Source organism: Melanaphis sacchari, unplaced genomic scaffold (assembly GCF_002803265.2).
Source record: "Melanaphis sacchari strain LSU unplaced genomic scaffold, SCAv2.0 Contig42_pilon_pilon, whole genome shotgun sequence".
In the NCBI taxonomy this organism is placed as follows: domain Eukaryota; kingdom Metazoa; phylum Arthropoda; class Insecta; order Hemiptera; family Aphididae; genus Melanaphis; species Melanaphis sacchari.
The window spans coordinates 1609795-1635172 of NW_020271275.1; the positions used below are offsets into that span (position 1 = coordinate 1609795).

The window sequence follows — 25378 nt, forward strand, 5'->3', positions numbered from 1 at the left end:
TTTATATTATTTTACAAAGATATTTTTGCAATTGAAATTTCTAGACGTGAAATAATTTTCTAAATACTGTGATTCATTTCAATGTTTTAGCTAGATATAAGCGAGATAATAATATATGATATTTTATATATACAAAAACTAATTCTTTATACTGCTAATAATTTGTAGGATTTTTTATCTAATTCAAAACGTATTAAATTTATTTTCAAATGTCGCAATATAAGATCAATTAAGACAATTGAACATGTTACAATGTGGAAACCATTTATTCTAAAAATCATAATACCTACTTTATTTTGAATTTATCTACACATGATAATACATTATCTCAAATATAGATTTAAGTATACAATTTCCATAGTACCAGATAAGTGATTAATATTGTTTAGTTGATAAACATGTTAATCCACAATATTACTAATAGAAATGAAATTTAACACTGTCCACTGCTGAATTGATAACTCTTTACTGATAATATTTGTGGCATGTTTAATGCAATATATTACATTAAAATATGTGTTACTGTCCCGATAGGCATCTGTTATAATAACACAATGTATCCAAAGTAAAAAACGTACCGTCATCGTCTGTAGTAAATCGGTACGAGTCAGTATAGTGTGGTACATAATGTATACACCAAACTCTAAGTATAGAGTGGTTATTTAGTATGAGTACGTCTAGACGATGTCAAACATTACAGTGATTAAAGTATATTAACACCGAATATCTGTCAGTTACGTCATAATTATATGGCGTTTAAAAATTATCTGATTATTTATTGAAAGCCATTTACGTAGATTAATCTTCATAATATTTATATTATAAAACATAGATAATACAACAATAACTATTATCGTATCATTAATATTGATATGTCATGTACCTACAGCCGCTGTTTTATCCTCTACTGCAGTGCTATAATATATGCGATACATTTTAGATAATGTCACTAATAATCGCTCACGAAATCGACTCATTTATTTATAATCACAAGGTGATATACAGAGTGATTCTTTTATCGTTAGTCCTTTTTTATTTAAAAATCTATAAATTTTTTTGAAAACAATTACTACCTAACATAATTTTCAATCGAAATAAAACAGTTTTTTTTCTTCTTTTAATTATATAATAAAATTAAAGTACCTAGATACTTTAATTTGAATACTTTAAAAGGCATCTCTTTTAGAAAAATGTTTAAGTACAACTATTGTACATATATTATACATAACCATTTATTAAGTACCAGCTATTTGACAAATTACAATTTTTACAATGTCCTCGTTGCACTTCATTGCTTCATTCAACATTGTTTCGCTATGAATTTTTAAATGCCCACAATGTTCTGTTGATCATGCAACATTTCCCGTACACCGTCGTTTTTAATATCACATTGTACTTTTGTCTTATTTTATAATTTTAATTTATTCAATCTTGAATATTGCACCATACATATACTTACATGATATTATAACTTATGGACGTTTTTTCAGATAATTCTGTTATTGATTTTTTTGGCACACTATTTACGAGAGTTATCCAAACAGGCAATCTGTTTCTTCGGGTTAAAAAAAAATACCTACTAAAATTATATTGACAGATAATAAATATAGTAGACTAAAGAGGATATAGATTAGCGTACTATTAATTTTCTCTCTTCAGAATATAGCAAATTTGCGTTCTGTAAAATCAATCTCGTGTCAAATTACAGTGAATTTATTGATATATTACTTGAGTTAAAGTTAGAAACATGTTTATATTTGTCTGTGTTTATGCATTGTGTTTTTTAAGATATTTCATTCTTGATGCAATTTATTTATCTAGATACCTATAATTTAAAATATTAATATAATAAAATTTAACTATGTTCATATTACATAATAACTTGCTTTAAAATTGAATGTTGGTTAAAAAAACCTTTGTACCAATACAGATAATTTTACAACAGTAAGTTTTATAGTACCAGGTAAATGCACTCTAAGTCTTTACTCTTTAAGTTAATATTAAATACCTATATGGTTGACTGAATGCAAACTATCTATGGTGTATTGATGTGCGTAGATCAGAGAGAAAATACCTATTTACAAATAATGCGTTGTCATCCTCTTATTATAATATAATATCTAGTAATAAATATAATACATTTTTTTTAACCATGAAATATAATAGCACAAAAAAAAATAAATGATAGCAACGACATCAGTCAAACAATAACAACTGCACTTAAACTAATTAAGCATTCTATTTTTTTTTCACTAGTCATTAAAAGACGAGTGATTTAGATTAATAAAAATAATGATATGATTTTGATTATTTCCTATGTGTTAACAGATTTAAGTTCATCTAAATCCACAGTTTATACCTACAGTAATAAAATTAAAAACCATTAAAATATGTAGGTATAAAATATAATAACATACCTACATAAAACTTTTATGTTTCATAATTAAAAATTATTGTGTATGACAACTTGCATCGAAAGGAATGGCTTTTTTTAATACATTTTTTTGAAGCCTACAAAAATTAAGTACACTTTTTTTCTGGACATGCGTCGTGCTATAAAAAAAAACAATGAATATCATTATAATTTTTTAGATTTTTTAGTTTTAATATTAACTTCTCATGAACAACTTACATGGGATCTATATATTGTATCAAATTTTCAAACTTTTTGAGAGAAAAAAATTGTTATAGGTTATAAATAACTCAAAAAGAGTCAAATATATAGAAAATGAACATATAAAACATCAAAAGTAGGTAATATAATCATAAATAATTTCCAATAAACTTTTTTTTTCTTTAAATAGAAAGCTAATGAGAAATTTTGAATTGCATTTTCAAATATAAGATGTAAAAAGAATCATTTTTATATATTTTGAACTAAAAAATGTTGTAAATATTTATTATTTTATTTTTTTACTTAAAATGCTTATAAAAGAATACTATTGTGATCATAAATTTTTGATATTATTTAGTTGGTAGATGAACAATTTATAAGGAACCTTATACAGTTTCCAAGCATTTTTATCAGGTTATACATTTTCAAATGAAATACACAGAAATAAATTAAAATAAATAACTAAAACCCTTATATTTATAATTATCTATAAATTGCTCAGAAAGATTCAGAATATTTTGAAAATTATACTAAATATCAATATGTAAAATTATTTGAATAATTAATCAACATTTCAATTTTTTACTGTTATTGGTTTTTGAATTTCAGCAAAATAACAGCCATCATTTGAAGAGAAATAATTATTTCACTTACAAGTATTCAATAATATTAACATTTTAACTTAAAACACTCATAAGAAATTAATTGTACTTTCTAGTCTGAACTTGAGTAAAAGTTCTTTATTTTCCTTTTTCTTCCCCAATTATTGATATAGGTTAGGTATTTTAACTCTATAAGTGAAAATTTGCTACCAGAAATCACCTACAAAGTTTAGGATTAGAACATTTTTACTGCTTAGTGATGACACAAAAATAAATAAATAAATAATTTGTTTAAAATAGAAACTTTTTGATAAATAAAGCAATTTAAATAGGTGTTCAATACATTCATGACAACTTTTTGGACTGTTTGTTTTTTCATACAAATAGAAAATAAATAACGTTTAGGAAGTTAAATTCATTCATTACAATCAAAATTTTAAATTGCAAAAAATAAGAGAAAAATGTCGATACTTTAAATAAAAACAAAAATATACTACTTCATCAACTTCATTAATTAAATAAATAATTTTTTTACACACCAATAAAAGGCAATAGGTAAACACATTTAATTTGCTACATAATAAATTGTAAGATCCCAAAGGTAATAAACATTATCGATTCTTATGATCTTTGAAGTTATTGAATTAAATACTAACTTTAATGGTTTTTTTTTCTTTTATACCATTATCATATTATAAATACATTGTCCAACAACTTTGCATAATATCATCACTATAAACAATTTATAATCCTCGAAATATTTTATTTACTGGATCTATATAATAAAGAAATTGTACTTACCTATCTACCAAATAGAATTAAATATTAATATAAACATTATAAGATCTCTCAAAATTAAGACCAACATTCATATTAATATAATGAAGTAACAATTCAAAGTAATTTAAATCTTTGAAATAAAATAAATTTCAATTTATAAAAATGTATTAAAAAAATAAATAACATATTTTCTTCATATAAAATTTAATTTTAATTACACTTGGGTAGTATTAGTATTTCACATAAATAAAAATGTATTTTGCCAACAAAATACAAAATAATTGTGAAAAACTAAAAAATGTATATAAAATTAATATTCATGATTGGATTTTAATACATAATATAATTGAAAATGTTAAGCATCAACTTCCATGACAGTTTCCTCTGCAATTTGGAATTTTATTTCACTTTTGCGTAATACTTTGGTCAAACCAGTTGGATAGACATATTTGGCACTAAAAAATAAATGTTTTTATAAAACTTTAACTTATAAGACAACTATATGTCTACAAATTATATAATACAGTCAAGTCTCGATAACTTAAAAAACTTCATAGCTAAACTTGTTTTCTTTTTCTTTAAGTGCTTTAAGTTATATTTGTATTTTGAGGTAAATAATTCAAAAATACATGAATAAAATTTATATTTATTCAATTAGAGATTTAAGTTATTGAGACTAGACTACTGCAAAAAATAAAAACCGTACGTAGCTGGTTTTATATTGGGTGTCAGATAGTTCCTGAGCATGCGAGTTCCATCTTTTTTAATGACACAAAGGTCTACATTACTTCCAGAACCAAGATCATTAAATACACCACCCAAAATAGCATCACATGCCAGTTTCATTCCTTCTTCTTCCTAAAATTTAATAAAACCAAATAATTTTAAGGTTTTGAGTTTAAGCATTGATTAAATATTAAATCAATGATTTAAGCAATAAATTTAAATTAAAAAATTATTACTGTTAGATTTTCATTCCAGTGACTTTCAAGTTCTGAAATGGCTGCCATACTTCCTGACCCCATAGATATATAAGGCAATTTATCTATTGAACCATGAGGATAAATTGAGTATAAATGTGGACCATTATTATCAATGCCGCCTAAAATTAAAGCGGCTGAAACATATCCCTAAAATCAAATAAAAATTAAGATAAACAAGCAACACTTGATTAAATATAGAATGAATTACCATGTACTTGAAAAGATACTGACGAAGTGATCTGGCAGCGAATGCTACAGGAACCATTTCATCAGGAAACTTAAATGCTTGCAAGGAAACATTAGCAGATACCATGCGAGTAACTTGCATTGTATCTGCTGCTGTACCAGCACCACAGCAGCTAAAGCAATGAAATAATTCAAATGTATTAATTTTCAAACATTGTTTATTTTAAAATTAACATACTGCATGTATTTTCCAATATAATGGATTTTTTCACAATTTTTTTCCATAACTATTGTGTCAGATGTAGCACGTGTATCAGCAGCCAAAATAACACAGTCACGAGTAGTTACACCCACAATTGTAGTACCTGTTTTTCGGAAACTTGGCATTTTGAGTCCCATTTTTTCAATTTTTGCATTTCTAAAATAATAAAATAGAACAAATGGTATTGGAATTATATTAATTATTAATCAAATCTATAGCCTAACATGAAAATACCATAACTATGAACTAAGTTGAAAAAAATTATACTTGGGTACAATTTAATTATTTTTACAAAAAGCAATAAATAGAAGAATAAGGTGATCTACTAACTGTACACAAATTATTAAACAAATTTTAAAAAACATTTAACTCTTGTTAACACATTCTTTGTTGAAAAAAACAAACAATAATAAATATTAACATTTTATCAAAAATACTTATTTTTAATTTTTTGCATTTCAAATTTATGAAGTTAACTAAACCCTATTGCCTTACCAATATTTTTAAATCTTCATTTGTTTAAACATCAATTAAAATTTAAAAAAAACCAACTATAAAAACATGGAAATAAATTATATTGAACTTACTCCAATGTAAGCAGTGATTGATTAACACTATGAGGTACTATTTAGTATATATATATCAGGGCCCAGGGGTGTCCAACCAATTGTGAAGTCTGGGCCATATCAAATGGGTAGAAGTTGTTGTGGGCCACATAGTTTTTAATAATAATTATACATACAGTGTTTTATTTTTATTTGTTGATAAATGACAAGAGGTCTATGCCATGGACATATCTCCAATAATAAAATATTTTATTAAAATTGGCTCAAGTTGATTCACTAATCATTCGTATAATTAATGTGTGCCCGTGCTATTATGCTAAGATAAAAGTATTAAACACTATTAAAGTTTATTTGATGTTTAATATTATGTAGTTTTATATTCTTATGATTAATTTGTTCTCGTAATATTATATACAATTAATTAATAGTTTTTAAATTGAAGTGAGGGCCGTATCAATATCTACTAAGGACTGCGGGTTGAACACCTCTAATTTATATTGTTTGACAATTCGACATCGTCATTACGACTAAATAACATAATTATACAGATAATAAACACAAATATTGTTATTTAACATGCACTATTATAATATTGTACTATTATATATGGTTATTAAATAATTATTTTAAAACATTGAACATAAGATAAAATTCAAATATTTTTAATCAACTCTTAAATAAAATAGACACATAACTAAGCTTTTATTCGTTGGTAAAAGTTTATTGGTAACAATTTATTTGACTGTCTTGTTCATAAGACTAGACATCAAAGCATTGAAATTTAAATGTTTTACACAAATGACTAAAATTATGATAAGTATCTTAGGAATTAGAATCATAAGAATGTTGATAAAATAAATGTTATTAATCATACAAAGTTAAATAACAAATAAATCTTACAAACCTTTCAAGATTCCGGAATGAAAAGGCTTCGTCATCGTTGATGGAACTATAGTTCAGAGCCATTGCAAACAAGATAAAAATCTAAAGAATAATAATTAATTAATAATAATAATTACTTAAACAATCCTCAACAGAGTAAGCAGTATAACACAAATTCGGTTTTTACTTTTTTGTGGCAGACAAATTAATTAATCAAATGATTATTAAGATTAAAGATATTAAGAATTTAAAATAAAAAAATGTTTATACTATAATATAATATTGTTCATGTAGATTGATACTAAATTGTAATTTGTAATTTGCAATGAATTCGCTTTATCATTGTCAAAGATGTAATACACACAAACCGTACCAAACCTCTTTGGTTATTAATTTTGTCAACATTGATAATGAAATGGTTCAGAACACACATATATGTGTTTCAAAATTGATAATTTCATATAATCAGTCTAATAATTTAAAAGAAAATTAAAAATCTTCTAAATTTATTTTAATATATACCGGCACGATTTTGGCCAGTATTATTTGATGTAAAAGTAAGTTTAAATAATATCTATCAATTCTAAAGGTGCGAAAATGTCAGTGTCATTTTTAGCGCCGTCTTTGCGTTTCTCTGTATTTGATCCCATGAAGTTGAAGACCGTACATTCGGTTCTTTTTAATGTGGTGAGGCACAAGTGGAATTTTACACACATGGAGTTACCTAGCCCGAAATCCAGGAACTTCAGACGGGAAATCGAATGGCCCGAAAAGTACACCATAAAACCATTAAACAATAAACACTTAGCTGGCCGAGATCCTGACACTGGTATTTATAACAATATTAGGACAACAAATATTAATTATTACAAGATTTTTAATCATTCAATTTCCAGGCCGAGTTGTTGTCAAGGGCTTGGGTGGTGGTATCAAACAGAAATACCATTGGGTTGATTTAAAACGTTTTGGACCTACTGGTGAAAATGATGCTCCCCGAATTGACCGTGTCTTAGAGATAATAGAGTGTGGCTGTCGAACAGCTAAAGTGGCATTGGTTGGTTGTGGCACAAATTTAAAATACATTATTGCAACTGTTAATATGAAACCTGGAGATATGTTAGTCACATCTGGTTACATTCCTCGTATTCCAGGTTCATTGAAATTCATTATCTTATACAATTTTATAAATTAACATTACATACAACTGAAAATAATTATCATTGGCATACCTACTTTTAGTTAATCCAAATGAAGGAGATGCATATCCACTCGGTGCATTATCTAAGGGAACAAAAGTACACTGTATTGAAAAAATGCCAGGCGAAGGTGCTTATTATGTAATGACAGCTGGATCAACAGCTACTATATTGAGACAAGTTGATGACAGAGTCATTATTCAATTGCCATCAAAATTACAAGTATCACTTTCTAAACATTGTATGGCATCAATTGGTAAGTCAAAACTTTTATTGATATTTATTTTATTATTTTGTTATCCTTTTTTGCTTTAAGTTATGAAATAAAATCATCATTGATAAATAGTTAAATATTTGAAAATTATCTAATAGTAAAAATATTGTCGAATACCCAATGGAAATAACATAAATAGGAATCAAATTATTAAAATTTAAATGATCTTAAAAAATTGAAAATTATAATAAACTATTTGTTTTCAGGACAAATATCAAATGCAAATCACTTTAAGGAACATATTGGCAGTCCAAATCGTAATCGTGAATTAGGTAATCGTCCTCGGTCTGGATTGTGGCAAAGAAAAACAGGTCGTTTTGGCCGTAAAATTAGACCACCACCTCCCTTAAAAATTGTAACTGAACTTGCTCCAAAAAAATTAGAAAAAGTTACATTAGAACTAAGTGCTTTGTTTTGAATTATATGTACTTGGGACACTAAACCCATAAACTGTTATACCAAATATATGTGAAATAAAATAAAATAAACTAATATAATATTTTAATTTTATTAACGACTAATGTACAAAAAAAAAAAAAAAAAATGATAATAATCTAATATTTCTATAAAATTAAGAATTTATCTGTGTTTTTTTTACAACGTGTGGTAAATCAAATTTTCCTCTGACACATGTTATTTTTACACCAGGCAAATCTTTACACCGTCCATTACGCACTAATACAACGTTGTGTTCTTGAAGATTGTGTCCTTCACCAGGTACATAAGCAATCATTTCTTTTCCATTGCTTAATCGCACCAAGACACATTTTCGATTAGCCGAATTTGGTTTCTTTGGTTTTCTAATTAGTGTTTTTAGTATAACACCTTTTAGAAATGGATTGTCACCCAATGGATTCCGTTTAAACATCGGTTTTTTATGAGGGCCGGTCTTATGCATTTGATAAAGTGATGCCATACATCTAGTTGTTTCTCCCACTAAGTAGAATAAATACAAATTCTAATGTTAATTTAAAAATTATAATTATTGGTTTAAGATGACACTTACATGATTTATTCAGTACTAAATTTTTCATCCCTTGTAACAGAACATTCATTTTGAAATATTTTCGTTTAATTCGGTTTAAAATTGAACTTCTTTTTTTTATAATATTTACTCAGTAATTTAACTTTACTGAGCTATTGGAATACTACATCCAATAACAAAATGTAGTTTTATAAATTATATAATTTTAAGATCGTATGGATTAAAAAAACTTTACTAATTTTTACTATAATATTAAATATTAATAATATTATACACACCAATTGATAATAATATTTTGATAACAAATCCAGTGTCGCCAGATAGGGCGATGTAAAATAAAGAATATAAATCAATTTACCTGTAAAAAATAATAACTCCAATATTATGCCTTGGTTCTTCCAAAATAAAAAGAAACAACACAAAATCCGTAGGAAATCAAACCATAAGGATGAAATCAAATCAGAAGTAAAAGTTTAGTAATTCTTACTGTTTTTAAAATAAATATTTGCTACTTTAGCAACATTATAAGAAGTATTCGTGTTACCATCTTATGTTTCCACTACCCTAAAGTTTAATTTTCAAAATAAATATTTGTACATAGATTATTCTATTGACCTAATATAACAAATAATACATTTTCCAAAACCCAATATTCTGCTTGAAACCAGTCACTTAAAATTTACATGATGTTTGATCTGTAGAATTTAAGTAGGTTATTCAGTTTGTATTCTTCCTTATTGGAACTGCCGTTCACAGGGCAGCATTAGTCATTTGGCACTATGCCTAGAACCTACAAACATTTTTGGGCCTACGAAAATGTATAGCTACAATTTTTTTGTAATATCCTTTTTTTTTTTTATAAAAATTTCTGTAATTTACAGGCAAAAATAATGATATTAGGTACTCGTATATTTACACTTAATGTTTGTTAACGTATCATAAAGTCTCGGTAAATGATGGAAACGTAATTGATGCTGTAGATCAAATAAGTACTAGAAATTAAAACATTTTATATTATAATTGACAAATCGATTGAAGAAATGGAAAAATGAAAAATGGTTATCTAAGATAAGACAAAACATTTAATTTTTTAACTGACAAAAGATGATGAAATAAAAACAAGAGCTCATAATTTAGTTGAAACCTATGAAACCGATTTGGAATCTACATTTTTTAATAAGTTTTTAATCTTTAAGAGCTTTCGAGAAACTGAAATATCTCTCAATGAAATTCTAAAGGAATAAATAAATACCAAAATAGTAACAAGTTTTCAAAATGTAAAAATTGTAAATAAATAAGAAAATGAACGTAGCCAGTGGCCTCCAAACTTATTAATTATTAAAAATAAATTTAATTAAAATATTTATGTTTTTTCACAAGTATCTAGGTTAGTTTTGAAGCAAAAAACATTATTAAAAACCAATACAAAAAAATATTTAAACGTAATTAACGTAAAAAAATAAAAATATAAGTAGCTATTTTAAAAATCAAGTACATTAATAATAACAATGAATCAATTAGTTGAAAAAATGAAAAACTTGATACAGTAAAAGATTATTCAAACTCAATAAATGTAAATTATTAAGTACATATATATATATCAATACATCTAATGCTTATATTTTAACTTTAAAATATCGTATAGAATTTAACAAAAATGTTAAAAATGAACAGTTAAGAATTGCTACACAACAATAAACATTTATTTTTAAAAATATTGAATTAAATTACACAAATAATAAATTATTTAACTTTAAGTACCATACTATCACTTGCATAAGAAGTATATTTGTTATACAGTTCACGAATCCATTGAATGTGGTAATTAACATCTGTAAAAACTGCAATTGAATTATTTGTATTCGGATCCTTGACACTTACTATTCCGGTTAAATAATAAAAATTAGAATGTAAAAACGATAAACCTGCACCACTGTCACCTTCACGAACCCCCTGTCCTGAAATTAGAGATAAAATAAAATTAATCATATGACCATTTATGAAAGAAAGATGTAATACGATATATATGACAAATGAATTATTGTGTACAGATTGTAAATTGTCTTCCTTAAAAAAAAAAAATGTATAACAGACGATAATCAGTTTGAATGTTTGATGTTAAATTTTTAAAATAATAACAATAATAATAATATTAAATATAATTGACAACTAATTTGCCTTAAGTGAATAATGATTGATTTTAATTTTAAATAAAAAAAAATCATTATTTTTAATGGAGTTTATTAATAATTTGGATTTACAGTCCTAGACTTACACAATAATAGATATGAAAAATACCTGCTCACCAAATAGTTATACCAAATAAGTCAACAATGTATATAATTGGATTGTGCTTGTTGAAAAAAAAATGATTTCAAATATTAATAATTAAATATTGTATTACCTAATGCAGACCCGGCACAGAATTTATCAATTGTCACAAACGTTTGAAATCCATTTGTATACATGCTTCGACAAGAATTATGATCGATGTACGGTAAAGTTGCTTCTAATAAAATGGGACTCGACATGTGTTTTTCTGTTCTTCCCCAACCAACAATCTGTAAAAGTATAAAAAATAATTTTATAATGTATAATAGGGTAGAGTATACTGTTATTGGCACGGGTACAGTTATTGGCATCCTAAAACTGTTAATTTAATAAATAGTTATGTGTATGACTTATAAGAGTTTTTTTTTTATACATAATTGGCGACACTGGTCAAGTTTCGCTCCAAATTGTTATCTTTATTATTTGATTGCGTTTAGTTTATATTTTACCAAACAGCAAACGGACGTCTCGGCTCGTATTCAAAACAGGTAATATTCTTATACATTTTGTACTTTATATGTCTACGGCGATAGTGTTTTATTATTCGAAAATTATATTTTAAAGCCTATGTTAGGTGTTTTCATATATTTAAGAACATGTTTAAACCATAAATGATAGTTTTAAGTTGATTTATTTGATAAATATACGTATTAATTCTGGTGATAATAACTATAATCAATATTTAATGATTTTAGTTATTGGCATACCATGCCAATAATTGATTATAGTTGAATAATTCATAATTGTTTTATTGGCATACCATGTATTGTTGACAAATAAATTAATTTAAGTATTCACATTTAAATTCATGTTATTTCAATACTCAATAAAATTGTTAAAATTATCTAAAGTATATTTTGTCGTATTTTAGTCATGCCGAAAAAAAGAGAAAATTTTTGTCAGTTAAATATAACTGCTGCAGTTAATGCAGTTTTAAATGACGGTTTAAGTAAAAAAGCAGCTGCAAAAAAATTTGGTATTTCAAGATCTACTCTACAGTTTAGGCTTAAAAATTTAAATGGAAAAACATCTTGTGGACCAGCAACTGTATTGTCAGATAAAGAGGAAGAATTGTTACAAACTTGGATAATTGAAAGCTGTAAAAAAGGTTTTCCAAGAAGAAAAGAAGATTTACAAATGAGTGTGAAGCACTTTTTGGATATAAACAACAGACATACTCCTTTTAAAAATAATATGCCAGGTATTGATTTTGTAATTTTTATGGGTTTATGGGTAAAAATGTAGGTAGGTATTAGGAATATATTTTTGTTTGTAGGTAATGGTTGGTATAGGGCATTCATGCAAAGACATCCATTGATATCGATCCGAACAAGTGAACATTTCACAACTGCCAGTGCATGTGTTAGTGAAAAGGACATAAAAAAATGGTTCTCTGACATCCATCAATATCTAGTAGATGAAAAACTTGATGACATATTGTAAGATCCCACTAGATTATTCAATGGTGATGAAACTGGATTTTCGCTATGTCCCAAAACCAAATCAGTTTTAGCTCCAAAAGGAGTTAAAGATATTTGTGAGGTAGCAGTAGGTAATGCTAAAGAAAATCTTACAGTTATGTTCACATTTAATGCTGCTGGTGACATGTGCCATCCGATGGTAATTTATAACTATCAGAGAATCCCACAAGATATTGTAAATTCTGTTCCTCCCAATTGGGGAATAGGTCATTCCGAATCAGGTTGGATGAAATCTGAGTTTTTTTATGAGTTTATTGCGAATATATTTTACCCTTTTGTAGTTGAAAAGGGAATAAAATTTCCTATAATTTTATTTGTTGATGGCCACAAAAGCCATCTTACCTATCAATTAAGTGAGTTATGTACAAGTTTAAATATTATATTAATTGCGTTATATCCAAACTCCACTAGAATTTTACAGCCAGCTGATGTGGCTGCATTTCGACCACTTAAATCTGGTTGGAAAAAAGGTGTGTTTGAGTGGAGAAAAGACAATAATTTAAGTACAGCTGTAACTAAAAAATATTTTGCCCCTATATTAAAAAAGGTAATTGATGAAACTGTTAAAGCAGAAACTTTAATTAATGGTTTTAAAGCTTGTGGATTGTACCCTTGGAATCCTGATTCTATTGATTTTAAAAAATGTCTTGGTACTAATACAAAAAAAACTGAATTGTCAACGAAATTAATAATACACAATATCAATGTCCTCTTACTCTTGAACAATTTTGTAATACTGTAAGTCCTGAATGTATTAAAAAGTTTGAAAATTTTAATGATATTGTTAAATCTAATGTTATTAGTGAAGAATTTCATGCATTATATAAATTGTATCAATTACTTAAATCTAATGATAAAAATATGTTAAATAGTGGTGTGAAGTGTATTTCAGAGGCTGGTGAGCAGAATTTATTAGATTTTATAGAAGACCAAAATGAAGTAACTATAATTGATGACAGTTTTGTTGATAGTAGTAAAGAAGTTTTTCAAGATGCAATAAAGCAAAACAAAATGGATGTGTGTGTAGAAGCCAATAAAGAGAAAACAGATTTTATTAGTAATGAAATAGAAAATACAAGAAAACAGGATGAAATTGAAATTTGTATAGAGAAGAATGTAGTTACACCCAGACATTTAAATGGAAAAACTTTTCAAATTTCTCCTTTAGAATCATATCTTGTGTGGCCAGTTACTCCAGAAAGGAAAGGTAAACGTAATATTGAAAGAGTACCATATGTTGTATCATCTAAAATTTGGAAAAGTATGAACCAGTCTAAAGAAGATAAAAAGAAACAAATTGAGCTTGAAAAAGAAAATAGGAAAAAAAACAGAATACATAATAGATTGGTTAAATCGAATTTGGTCAATGATAAAAAATTAAAAACTGTTACTAAATCAAAGGTTGTGAGAAATATATTTGAAAAAGATATTGTGTATAAGAAAAAACCATCTGAAACTGTAACTAGTGGTGCGTTGGCTGAAAGTTTATGTGATGATATAGCACCTAATATTGTTGAAGAAATAGATAATGATATTCCAACCACATATGTAACCGTAGGACTTTGTTTTGGTTGTAGGAGAAATTTAAGTGAGTTGTTGAAAGGTGTTGATTGTGTCTTTTGTTCACATATGTATCATTTGAAGTGTTTAACCACAGATGAATTCTGTGGCATGGGCGAAAATGAACCTATTTTATTCATTTGTAAAATATGCCAAAAAGACTTAAATTAAAGTAAGGTACATATAATACCTATTTTGATCTTAAATTTGTATGTATTAACTAAGACCTAAAGGTAATAAAGGTCTTTTTATAAAAAGGGAAAATATTAAGTTTATTAATTGTATTTAAAGACTGATTGTTTTTATTTTATTTTATTGTTTTGTTATTGATTTCTATACCTACATTATTATTTATTATGGTTATATCTAAAGGTGAATTTATTGATGTTAATCAAATTCCTAACTTTTTATAAAATTATAAAATATTAAGTTTGTAAATTGTGATAAAAATTAATTTAAAGACTGATTGTTTTGTTTTTTTTATTTATTATTAATTCCTATACCTACATTGTTACTTATGGTTTTAGGTAGGTATTGACTAAAAGTAAAATGGGTTTTATTCTTAAGTTTTGTATAATATTTAAATGTATTATACAATTATTGTTCTAATAAAATATTAATTTAAAGTAGGTACCTATTTGATTTGAAATTGCGTTCACACTAATAAATTATTATAGAATCAATTGAAAAAAATTATATATATTTATTATTATTATTATATATTCTGTTATTTTATTAGTTGTATTTTACCTAGTTGAAATAAATTTATTTTTTAGGTAGGTAAGTACATATTTTTGATTTTTTAACAAATACTATAGTAGATGCCAATAGCTATGTACTCGGGTGCCTATAACAAAAACTACATGCCAATAACTGTAGTTTTAGTAAAAACTGATAAAATACCTATTTTAAACGAAAATGACAATATTTATATCAATTTTACCTCTTAAGTAAAGTAAAGATAAGAATATTTGGAATTCAAACATTTATTTTCAGTTATTGTATCATAATTATTTTGTATTCCATGATTCATTAAAAATGAGTATCTGCTTAAAGTGCCAATAACTGTATACTCTACCCTACCACTTTTCTTTAATGTAACCATGTAAATGCAAGGGTTAAGGGGGATAATGTGAGACTCCCCTACCTCTAATGTTGATTAAAAAGCATCCACTTTAACAAATTATTCGTAAGGTACGCCGTAACACTCTAAGTATAACCAAACATTAGTTGATTTAATATTCCGTTGAGATAAAATCTTAGTTTTTATTATTTTTATTATCAATTAATTCCTTTACTTTTATAAAATGTATTTACAACAAACTATGGACGATTTAATATATATTTAAAAAGTATTGATTTTATTAGTTATTGTAAATGATTATATCTATTGTGATTAATAAGTATTCAATTAGCCGAAAACATATTGATATTATTTAAAATTGTACTTTAAATATTTATAAATATATATATAGATAACATGTAAAAGTGTGATTTTTTAAGCTTGCTCGCTCCATCATGAGTAAAATTTAAATTCTTTTCTTCTATAATTTAAAACACTACATTTTATGTACACCTATGGTAATATAGTACTTAACTGTGATAATATCATAATTTTGATTTTTAATTATTTAATTAACAAACCTTTCCTTGAGCTCCATTTGGTACATTATAATTAGCACTCCAATCAACACAAACTGGTGCAACAACAACACTAATAGATATTTTGTTTTTCAACACTATAACAGCTATATCTTCACCATGGAACCCATCAGGTCCATAATAACCATCTTTCAGATAAATAGTTTCCACCTATAAAATTGTTTGATTTATAACATACCTATACTAAATAATGTCTATTATGATTAATTTCTAAAATTCTACTTTTACACTAATTTCATACATCCATAATTTGAGTGAAGTCATTATCAACAACCGTGTAATCTCTATTATATTTTCCAACACCAATTTTATATAAACCATCGTTAATTGATATTCGTTTAGACAACAAATCTTTTCGCCAAAAACAATGAGCAGCTAAAAATGTTATTTAAATAATTATTATACTTCTTAGATCTTAAGTACTTTAGATAGTTTTTACCAGAAACAACTAAATTTGGAGTAATAATTGATCCTCCGCAAATCAGGTCATACTTGGAGTTCTCTTTATTTAATTGATAAATTGCAACATTCCAAGGAGCTGTTCCAATATGTGCTGTCTTACCATGATCGATCAATGGTCTGCTATCATTATATACTCTACCACATTCTAAAAAAAATTTGAAAACTTATTTAAATAATTATAACTAATTAGTAATATACATATATAAAACATAATTTTGAAGGCTTAAGATAATTTTTGCGAATTTCATAAAATCGCATATTACAAAAATTATAAAAAATAACAGTTTTTCATTTTATAGTCGAATTCACTGTGAAATATTAATAAAATATAAAACAAATATGCCAAATCCTCAAAAATGTATCATTTACAATTTTTTCATAATACAATTCACATACGTTGCATGTAGATCTGAGAGAATAAATAAATATTGTGCTCGTATCTTTTTAATACTTTTTAATACTTCTACAAACAATTATAATTTGTTTACCTAAAATTTTAATTTTTAAAACACATAGAAACAAAACCATTTTAATACAAGAATCGTTTAGTAAATTAACCAAATATAAATAAATAAGACACATATAGTAAAAAAAAAAATTACGTGGAATGCATCTATATAGTTGATTACTCCACATTCCATTTGACTGACAAAGTAATTCGATTGGAGTCTCATCTTGTCCGTTTGGTATTTTATGTGTTGGTTTACATGATGGTATTGCTCTTGTACCAAATATTGATAGATTTGAACAATTAGCATAGTTACCATTTAAAGTACAATTAATATTTAAACTATCTGATATTAGAGGCGGACACATTTCTATAAACATAAACAAATTATAGCTAAATATAACCATTCATCGGAAATACAAAATTTAAATAAGTAACAATTACATTTAAAAAAAAAAAATACAATACATATATCTTACTGAAACATAATTTCTCAGAATTCGATATCCATTTTCCATTTTCCTGACAAAGCCTAAAACTTTTAGGATAAGCTTTATAATATCCTACTTCACAGTTCTCGATAACAGTGCGATATTGATTAATCAATGTCCCGTGAGGTAAAATTTCATTTGAACCTTCGTAAGAATATAAAACTCCTTCGATCGTCGGTAAAGCGCATACATTCCTTAAATTATAAAATATCAAAAATAATAATAATGAGGATTAATTGGTTGTTATACAATTCATGCTCAATAATCTTTTGCTTATAACTATAAATAGTGATACTTATCATACATATAGGCTATAGACTTATAATATCTAAAGCTAAAGATTATATATTTTATCAAATACAATAATAAAAAATTAAATGGTAAAATTAAGTTTAAAAGGGCCATAACTAACTAATAAATTTAATTTTTAGAAAAATACATTATTTTTTTTTGTATTTGTAAAATCATCAAATACACCATAAATAATGCATATGTTATTCATACGGCAAAAAGGATATAATAAATACTTTGTATTAGACTGCGTAGTTGGTCGAATTGTATTTATCACAGGTTTTAGTGTTGTTGGTCTAGGGGTTGGATTGGGATCAACACATTTTTCTTCATCAGATCCATCAGCACACTGTTTTATGCCATCGCATTTACTCTCTTTACTAACGCAAGCCCCATATTTACACCGATATGTAAACTTTTGACACCTTCAATTTAAAATATTTAGTAAAATTGAATGGTCATTTTATTAAAACCAACTAACCGAACTGTATTACATAATGCTGAAGTTTCATCAGACCCGTCCTTGCAATCTCGAGTTCCATCACAAGTTGATGTTCCATCAATGCATTGGCCTGATTTACATTGATACTGTTCTTCGCTTTAAACAAAAATAAAAACAAATATAAATATGTGTAAGATTTTATAAATCAATAATTATTGATATAAAATATAAAATATAATTTATATAATTATTTATTAATTAGTTATTATACAAGTATTAAGAGCAAAATATCATTACACGTTTAAATATTATGCCTTAATAATAAATAATTATTAGATTTAAATAACAAATAAGTATCTAACTGTATAATATGCATATTATGTCTACAAATTAATATTCGGTGATATGGTTTTAGTTTAATGAAATGAATGTTTAATAAATTTAAATAAAACTAAGTATGTTTAAAAACCACGTACAGGCATATAAATGAACCATTGGAATGTTGATTACTGTTTATAGAGCTTTGTTTACATTCGGGTAAATTTTCATCAGATCCATCAACACAATCGTTTTTACCGTTGCATTTTACACTTTTATCCACACAAGCTCCATATTTACATCGATATGCATAACTTCGGCATCTATATTATACAAATAGTCAATAGATACATAATATTAAATACAGCTATTACTATATTTTGTAGCTGTAAGTTATAGACATATTTATTCCTTACGTTTGTCTAGAACACAAATCACTGGTCTCGTCTGAACCGTCTGAACAATCAGCATGACCGTCACAAATAGCCGAAGACTCGATGCATAGTCCATTTGTACAATTAAACACGTCCTCGGGATTTCTGTAATTATAAATTCAAATATGCAACAAACAATGGTTTAAAATTGATAATTAATTATATTGCAGTGGCTATAATTAGATCAAGAAGCTCTATAATTAATATTAAAATGTAATTTTAGGAAATAATAACTATTATTATTTTTCGGAAGAAAATCATTTATAAGCATATTTGTGTTATTATATATTTTCTTTTTTTCTAAAATTTATAGTGAAATATATAAATATAAAAAAAATTTTATGTCAAAAAACACTAAAAACTAATGACTGACCATTACTATGTGTGTAATCATACAATTAGATAGGTTAAAAAAGAAGATATTATAAGTGATATAAAAGATATATGACAGCACGCATTTTAAATATTTATGATATTAATTTTCAAGAAAATGTCATAAGAAATGTATCAAGTTTGTTTATAATATATATAATAATTTTGTGTATTAAATAGCTTTTGTATTATTTTATGTGTGGCTGGTAAAAACCTCAGGGATCTACGCCTTCCCACAAGTTACCCTATTTTGAATACGTCTTATTTAAATAATAATAATAATTAATATTATAGTTACCAACACTGTGCAAGATGGTACGGTTTGTCGTTTTTCAGGTTTTCTGTCACAAAAAACGCCTATGCCTGAAACAATTTGCAGTGTTAACTAGTAAAATATTAAATATCAAAATTTTCTGTTTAATATAAGATATATTAAAAAGAACACCAGATTTAAAACTGCTATAGATCAAATTTATTTATGTAAAAATAACTAAAAAAAAACCTATTATTTTCTTAGGTTGAGGTTTAAACATCAAAAATAATATCAGGCATATAATCGTTTCACTTACTAGACCTACACGCGATCAATCGGTCTATGAAATCCTTCATCGCCCGATTACATATTGCCCCTATCAAGTTCGTAGAGTCATTTCTTCATTAAGATTCAACAAATTGCGTGGTTTGTTCTAGTAATATCGTGACTTAGTGTATCCGTAGAAAAAATCACACGGTGACAAATCACAAGATCGAGGGTAGATTTAGTCACCACGTACTTGATGGGACATTTTTCGGGTGAAAAATTTCATGTATCGAGTGAACGCGTGTTAGAGGGGGGCCGTATGCCCGATATTATTTTTCATGTTTGAACCCCGATTTCTTCTAAAGAGAATGTTTGGTTTTTTTTTTTATTTTACATAAATACATTTGATCTATAGCAGTTTTAAATCCGGCGTTCTCTTAGAGATACCCTATATTTTTATGGTTTTATACCGTACATATTCTATCCTACGTTTTAGTTTTAAATAAATAATATTAATTGAGTTAAAAAAGAAATTAATACTTAAACCCTACAATCATTATTATAAAATTATATTAGCTCAAAATAGAAAGATTGGCTTCATTCTTTACCATATATTTTTATTTAAGTACATTTTTTTTCATTTCACATAAAACGAGAATTTTAGTTCTTTCTATTATATCTATGAATATATCATATGGTATAGATTGTACATTTACTCCTCAAATTAAAAATAATAAACTGTATTTATTAAGGGACTAGGACCAATTGGTCTCCATAAAAAATTTAGGACTTGTGTAATAATTACACTCACAATAGGTTTCCGGTTCTAAAAAAAAAAATGTTAAACTATGATATAAAAACTTAATTTTTGAACATTTTCACAAACATAAAAGAAACATAAAACATTTTATAAGACAATACATAAAATAAATTAGTAAAATAATTTTAATGTTAACTACAAAAATAAATTAATATTTACTTTTTGACCACACAAATAACATAATATTGTTCATGTACAGTTTGATAATAATAGATAAAACAGACTATATAATAATTGGTAATTATAAATTATAAGTATGTTTTATCTTAATTTATTAATATATTATCAATCATTAAATAATAATGTCAGTATAATTAAAATCAAAACCAATATATAGCATACAGTAACAGAATATTATTTTCATACATTTTAAAAATTAGCTAAATTTGTATTGTCATTAATATTTGTCGAACAGTAATTTAGTTTAATACACTATTGTTTTCGAAAAATTATATTTTTATATCAATATGGATTGATAATTGTATTAACTACATTTTTTTTTTTTCGTGTAACTAACTATTTTATTGAATATTATTATATAAATAACATGTTTAATACTACATTGTAAACAACATTAACAAAGATATTACGTACCAAAAATTAAACACGAATATATTAACCAGGAATACGTCATTTTCATAGTCGATGATGAATTAATATTGGTCCAAAAATGTATAATAATATATTAAATGAATCAAATGAACGCCACTAGACACTTAACAATATTTTACAGTAAATTAACAATCATGTAGCTTTTATCTTACTGTAACGTATAATAAACACTGAGAAATATCTGTAAGGAATGAATTAATTTTGAACTTAATCAGATATACATATCATTTTTTAAACGATCTCTAAATAATATCTAATATAATATAATATTAATGATTAAAATATCACAATTCCAACTACACAACACATTACGCTAAATCTTCTAAATTAGTATTGCAGAATGCAGGTTATAATATTATGCTTGTTGATATTATCATGTACCATCTATATCTACAGCTACGTCCATATGATCGACCAAAGGACACACTACGTAGATAGGTAATGAATATTAATTTAATAAACAAACTTGTTTTAAAATTGATTATACAGTCCTACTGTTATATTTAACAGCTAATGGTATTTTAACATAAGTAATAGGTATACAATAATACATGTAATACTGGTTATTCTGAATATATTGGTAGGCGTATACATTTATACATTAATTTTATTGACAATTTATATGTACATAAGTAAATTTATAGTAATTCTATTTAAATATATATATACATGTTAAATTGTTTACATATTTTGTTATATTATTATACAAACGTTATTTACACATTTATAATATATTTTATATTATAGATTAAATATCAAACAAGTATATGATACATTATAGCTAATAGCTAGATACAATAATTTAGAATGTCTACAAAGTACAAAATGAATTTTTATATCATTTCCATATAATAACTTCATAATGATCTCGAATATTATCGTTTATAGGTTATTACCTACACCCAAATATTGTTGTTGTAAGCTTAATAATATATTTTAATTACTATTCATATCAACATATCTTGGAAAAAAATAATTGGGTATTCGTGTAGGAAAATACCATTGAACAATACTCGGAAAATTACGTCAGAGGTCAAGACCCAAAAGAAACGCGTTATAGTCTTATGTTTAGTAGATTAAATATATCATTTTTAAATCCTTAAAATAAACTGTATATTATATGATTATTATATTATAACAGCATATTATGATAAATAGCTTAATTTTGTATTAAATTTATGTAATTATATGTTTAAAAAAAATTAAAAATATAATTATAAAAATTAATGCAATTTTCTACTTTCTAAATAATAATTAACAATTTTGAGGATAATCATTAAAAGTTTTATTATTATTCAACATAAGTATTGTACTAGTTAATAGAAATTATATTATATATATATATATATATATCCCATTTCTCCATTCATTAATGAATTTTTTTACATGAATATTTTGCAGTCGTTTGAAGTTCAAAGTCTTATAACAATAAATATTTAATCGTATAAACTGTATCTCCTTAAGCAGTTTAAAATTTTATTGTAATTTATCATTGTCACAAAATATTTCTTTTTGAGCTATTTAAAAACATTTGACATTTTCAATTTTATTTTTTTAGTGTATATACTGTATAGTTTTTACATCTATTAAATATTATAAATGAACAAATATCATAACAACATATTTTCCTTTTTTTATTATTATATTTTTAACATTAAGATTACTTACCGAAAAGTAAACATGAATATATTAACCAGGAATACATCACCTTCGAGGCCAACTGTGAGCTCCATTCTATTATATTGTATTGTCTTGCTGTCATTAATGGAAGTTGTATAGAAATCTATATGGTTTTATACAAATAAATATGAATATATATATATTTCTAAATTATTAAAGCGCTAGAGCTAATGATTTATATATCAAAGGGAAATTTTTTATACTGTGGGTCTTTTACTCAGTTAATAGTTATTAAAAACTCCATTGAAAAAATGCATATCTATGTAATTTAATTAAACCACCTAAGTTTCTATTCTAAAATTACTGTAATCAATTTTAAAGATAGTAAACCGAGCAAAAATATATTTAATAGTAATTAACTACCTATAATTAAAACTACCATTGCAAACCATGTTTTATAAATACTGTTAAACTATCTATTTAAAAATATTAACTAATTTCTCATAAGTATTTTTTTCCAATAAATGGTATAGCAATAGCTTAAAATATATTTCGTCAAATTTCTTTGTTTAAATTAGTTGATGAAACTTCGTGTATAAATATGTAAATATTATCATATACTTTCACACTTGGGTGTTTTAAAGATTTTAATAAAATTATATAAATACATTTATACCACCGCAACATATCACACAATAAATAATAATTTTTATCACAAGAAAAATAGCTGATCTCACACACATTATCAATATCGTAAATCACTGTTTTATTTTTATAATCATTAAATGTGTGTTATGAATTATATAATAAAACAGATAAAATGAGAATTGTGGGCCGCGAACCGGCTGCTCAAATATATTATTGTAAATACGACTGTAATTAATTTTATTCCGTTTCATTTGTTGACGCGTCAGCATCAACATACATTTATTTAAATATACTTTTTGTGTTTTACTCCAATAATAAAAATTTTCATATTCGCTAAGTTTTTAAAGGTATGAATCGCCTTAATATTTTTTTTATATCACTAATCACTATATATTGTGCGAGTACAAATCGTCAAATTTTTATATTTATTTATTTGTACGATAGATAGTGGCTGATCAGTCTTTACAACTAAATATTTGTAAGTTTTATTTAAGTTTTACTAAACATAGGTATAAAAACTAGGAATAATAGTCACTTTTGTGGTTAATGGTGAGCTCTAATTAAATCAAATATACTTTTAAATATAAACCTTTTATGGTGATACAATATTTATTTAAAATTAACGAGAATTAGTTAATTTTCAAATTTAAAAGGTAATAATATGTAGACAATTTTACCAACACAAATTACAAAGCTTCACACATAAGGTCGGATATTTTAAATTAATAACTTTTTCAAGATACTGGTATGTTATCAAGATTGATTTTTGTATTTCTTACCAGCTATAGATGCCTATATGCATTTACACGATCGACCAAAGCACAAACTTCATGTCTATGTAGTTATATATGGTGAAAATATGAGTGAATGAGTAAACTAGTTTAAAAATTAATTGTATAGGTCCTAATACTACATCAAATCGAGAAAATAGTTCTTTAACGTATTTATACATAAATATGTATTTGACTGATTATTCAGATTATTTAAAAGCAAACGCATAGATACGGATTATAAGCAATTGTTGGGTACACAATTAAGTTTATTGTAATTATATTAAAATTGTATGTACATTACTATTACATGATAATTTTTTCGTCGAACTTTTTTTTATTGCCAAACACCGAATGCCATCAAATAGTAGAATAATCTGATATCAAGACTATGCTAATTGTGTTAGTCGGCCCTTCCTCATCATCAACTGACCGGCAATTTATTTTCTTTATTCTTATCTCTTGAAACTTGGTGGCTCTCATTTTGTGAGACCCTGAGCACAATGGCTACTGGTTCTACTGTTTGATTAATCTTTTACTTAAAATCTGTAAGATATTTTAACCGTCATTTATTTGTTCAGTAAAATACTTAGTTTTTCCCATCATCAAGCCCGGATTAAGGGGAAGGGGGGCAGGAGGGGCCAAGTCCCCGGGGCCCACGTGTGTTAAGGGCCCATAGTTTTCTCGGTTTAAAATTACATTAAGTGATAATTTGTAATTTTTATAGTACCTACATTAGTACCTACAAAAATATTTTTATTTTTTT

General features: G+C 25.5%; 5 protein-coding genes across 6 annotated transcripts in view; 2 read left to right on the top strand and 3 right to left on the bottom strand.

Annotated features, from left to right (window-relative positions):
• Nucleotides 1–4279: 4279 nt before the first annotated feature.
• LOC112597582 (proteasome subunit beta type-7-like) lies at nucleotides 4280–7105 on the bottom strand. Of its 2 annotated transcripts, XM_025343692.1 has the most exons (7): nucleotides 7063–7105; nucleotides 6898–6977; nucleotides 5404–5583; nucleotides 5188–5338; nucleotides 4959–5126; nucleotides 4703–4854; nucleotides 4352–4451 (listed from the first exon to the last, which is right to left on the bottom strand). In XM_025343692.1, exons 2-7 carry the CDS (start codon nucleotides 6957–6959, stop codon nucleotides 4352–4354), a joined length of 813 nt encoding a protein of 270 aa, XP_025199477.1. In that variant the 5' UTR covers nucleotides 6960–6977; nucleotides 7063–7105. The 2 variants fall into 2 exon arrangements, with proteins under 2 accessions (XP_025199478.1, XP_025199477.1); XM_025343693.1 differs by lacking the exon at nucleotides 7063–7105 and having other exon boundaries at nucleotides 4280–4451; nucleotides 6898–6959.
• A 230-nt stretch (nucleotides 7106–7335) lies between these two features.
• LOC112597555 (39S ribosomal protein L2, mitochondrial) lies at nucleotides 7336–8832 on the top strand. The gene is made up of 4 exons (XM_025343653.1): nucleotides 7336–7704; nucleotides 7772–8026; nucleotides 8115–8327; nucleotides 8552–8832. Exons 1-4 carry the CDS (start codon nucleotides 7473–7475, stop codon nucleotides 8761–8763), a joined length of 912 nt encoding a protein of 303 aa, XP_025199438.1. The 5' UTR covers nucleotides 7336–7472; the 3' UTR covers nucleotides 8764–8832.
• Nucleotides 8833–8868: 36 nt separating this feature from the next.
• LOC112597556 (40S ribosomal protein S12, mitochondrial) lies at nucleotides 8869–9569 on the bottom strand. Its single transcript, XM_025343654.1, has 2 exons — nucleotides 9352–9569; nucleotides 8869–9281 (listed from the first exon to the last, which is right to left on the bottom strand). Exons 1-2 carry the CDS (start codon nucleotides 9398–9400, stop codon nucleotides 8917–8919), a joined length of 414 nt encoding a protein of 137 aa, XP_025199439.1. The 5' UTR covers nucleotides 9401–9569; the 3' UTR covers nucleotides 8869–8916.
• Nucleotides 9570–10929: 1360 nt separating this feature from the next.
• The window catches only part of LOC112597623, a 28586-nt gene continuing 14137 nt past the window's right edge, over nucleotides 10930–25378 (bottom strand). The window contains exons 14-24 of the mRNA XM_025343741.1: nucleotides 19233–19355; nucleotides 18975–19139; nucleotides 18538–18654; nucleotides 18293–18481; nucleotides 17754–17959; nucleotides 17429–17644; nucleotides 16804–16971; nucleotides 16606–16739; nucleotides 16347–16514; nucleotides 11735–11891; nucleotides 10930–11288 (exon numbers count right to left, since the gene is read on the bottom strand). Coding sequence (XP_025199526.1) covers nucleotides 11074–11288; nucleotides 11735–11891; nucleotides 16347–16514; nucleotides 16606–16739; nucleotides 16804–16971; nucleotides 17429–17644; nucleotides 17754–17959; nucleotides 18293–18481; nucleotides 18538–18654; nucleotides 18975–19139; nucleotides 19233–19355 — 1858 coding nt within the window. The 3' untranslated portion in view covers nucleotides 10930–11073. The remainder of the gene's footprint in view (nucleotides 11289–11734; nucleotides 11892–16346; nucleotides 16515–16605; nucleotides 16740–16803; nucleotides 16972–17428; nucleotides 17645–17753; nucleotides 17960–18292; nucleotides 18482–18537; nucleotides 18655–18974; nucleotides 19140–19232; nucleotides 19356–25378) is intronic.
• On the top strand, nucleotides 11952–13992 carry LOC112597622. Its single transcript, XM_025343740.1, has 3 exons — nucleotides 11952–12149; nucleotides 12533–12862; nucleotides 12938–13992. Exons 2-3 carry the CDS (start codon nucleotides 12535–12537, stop codon nucleotides 13102–13104), a joined length of 495 nt encoding a protein of 164 aa, XP_025199525.1. The 5' UTR covers nucleotides 11952–12149; nucleotides 12533–12534; the 3' UTR covers nucleotides 13105–13992.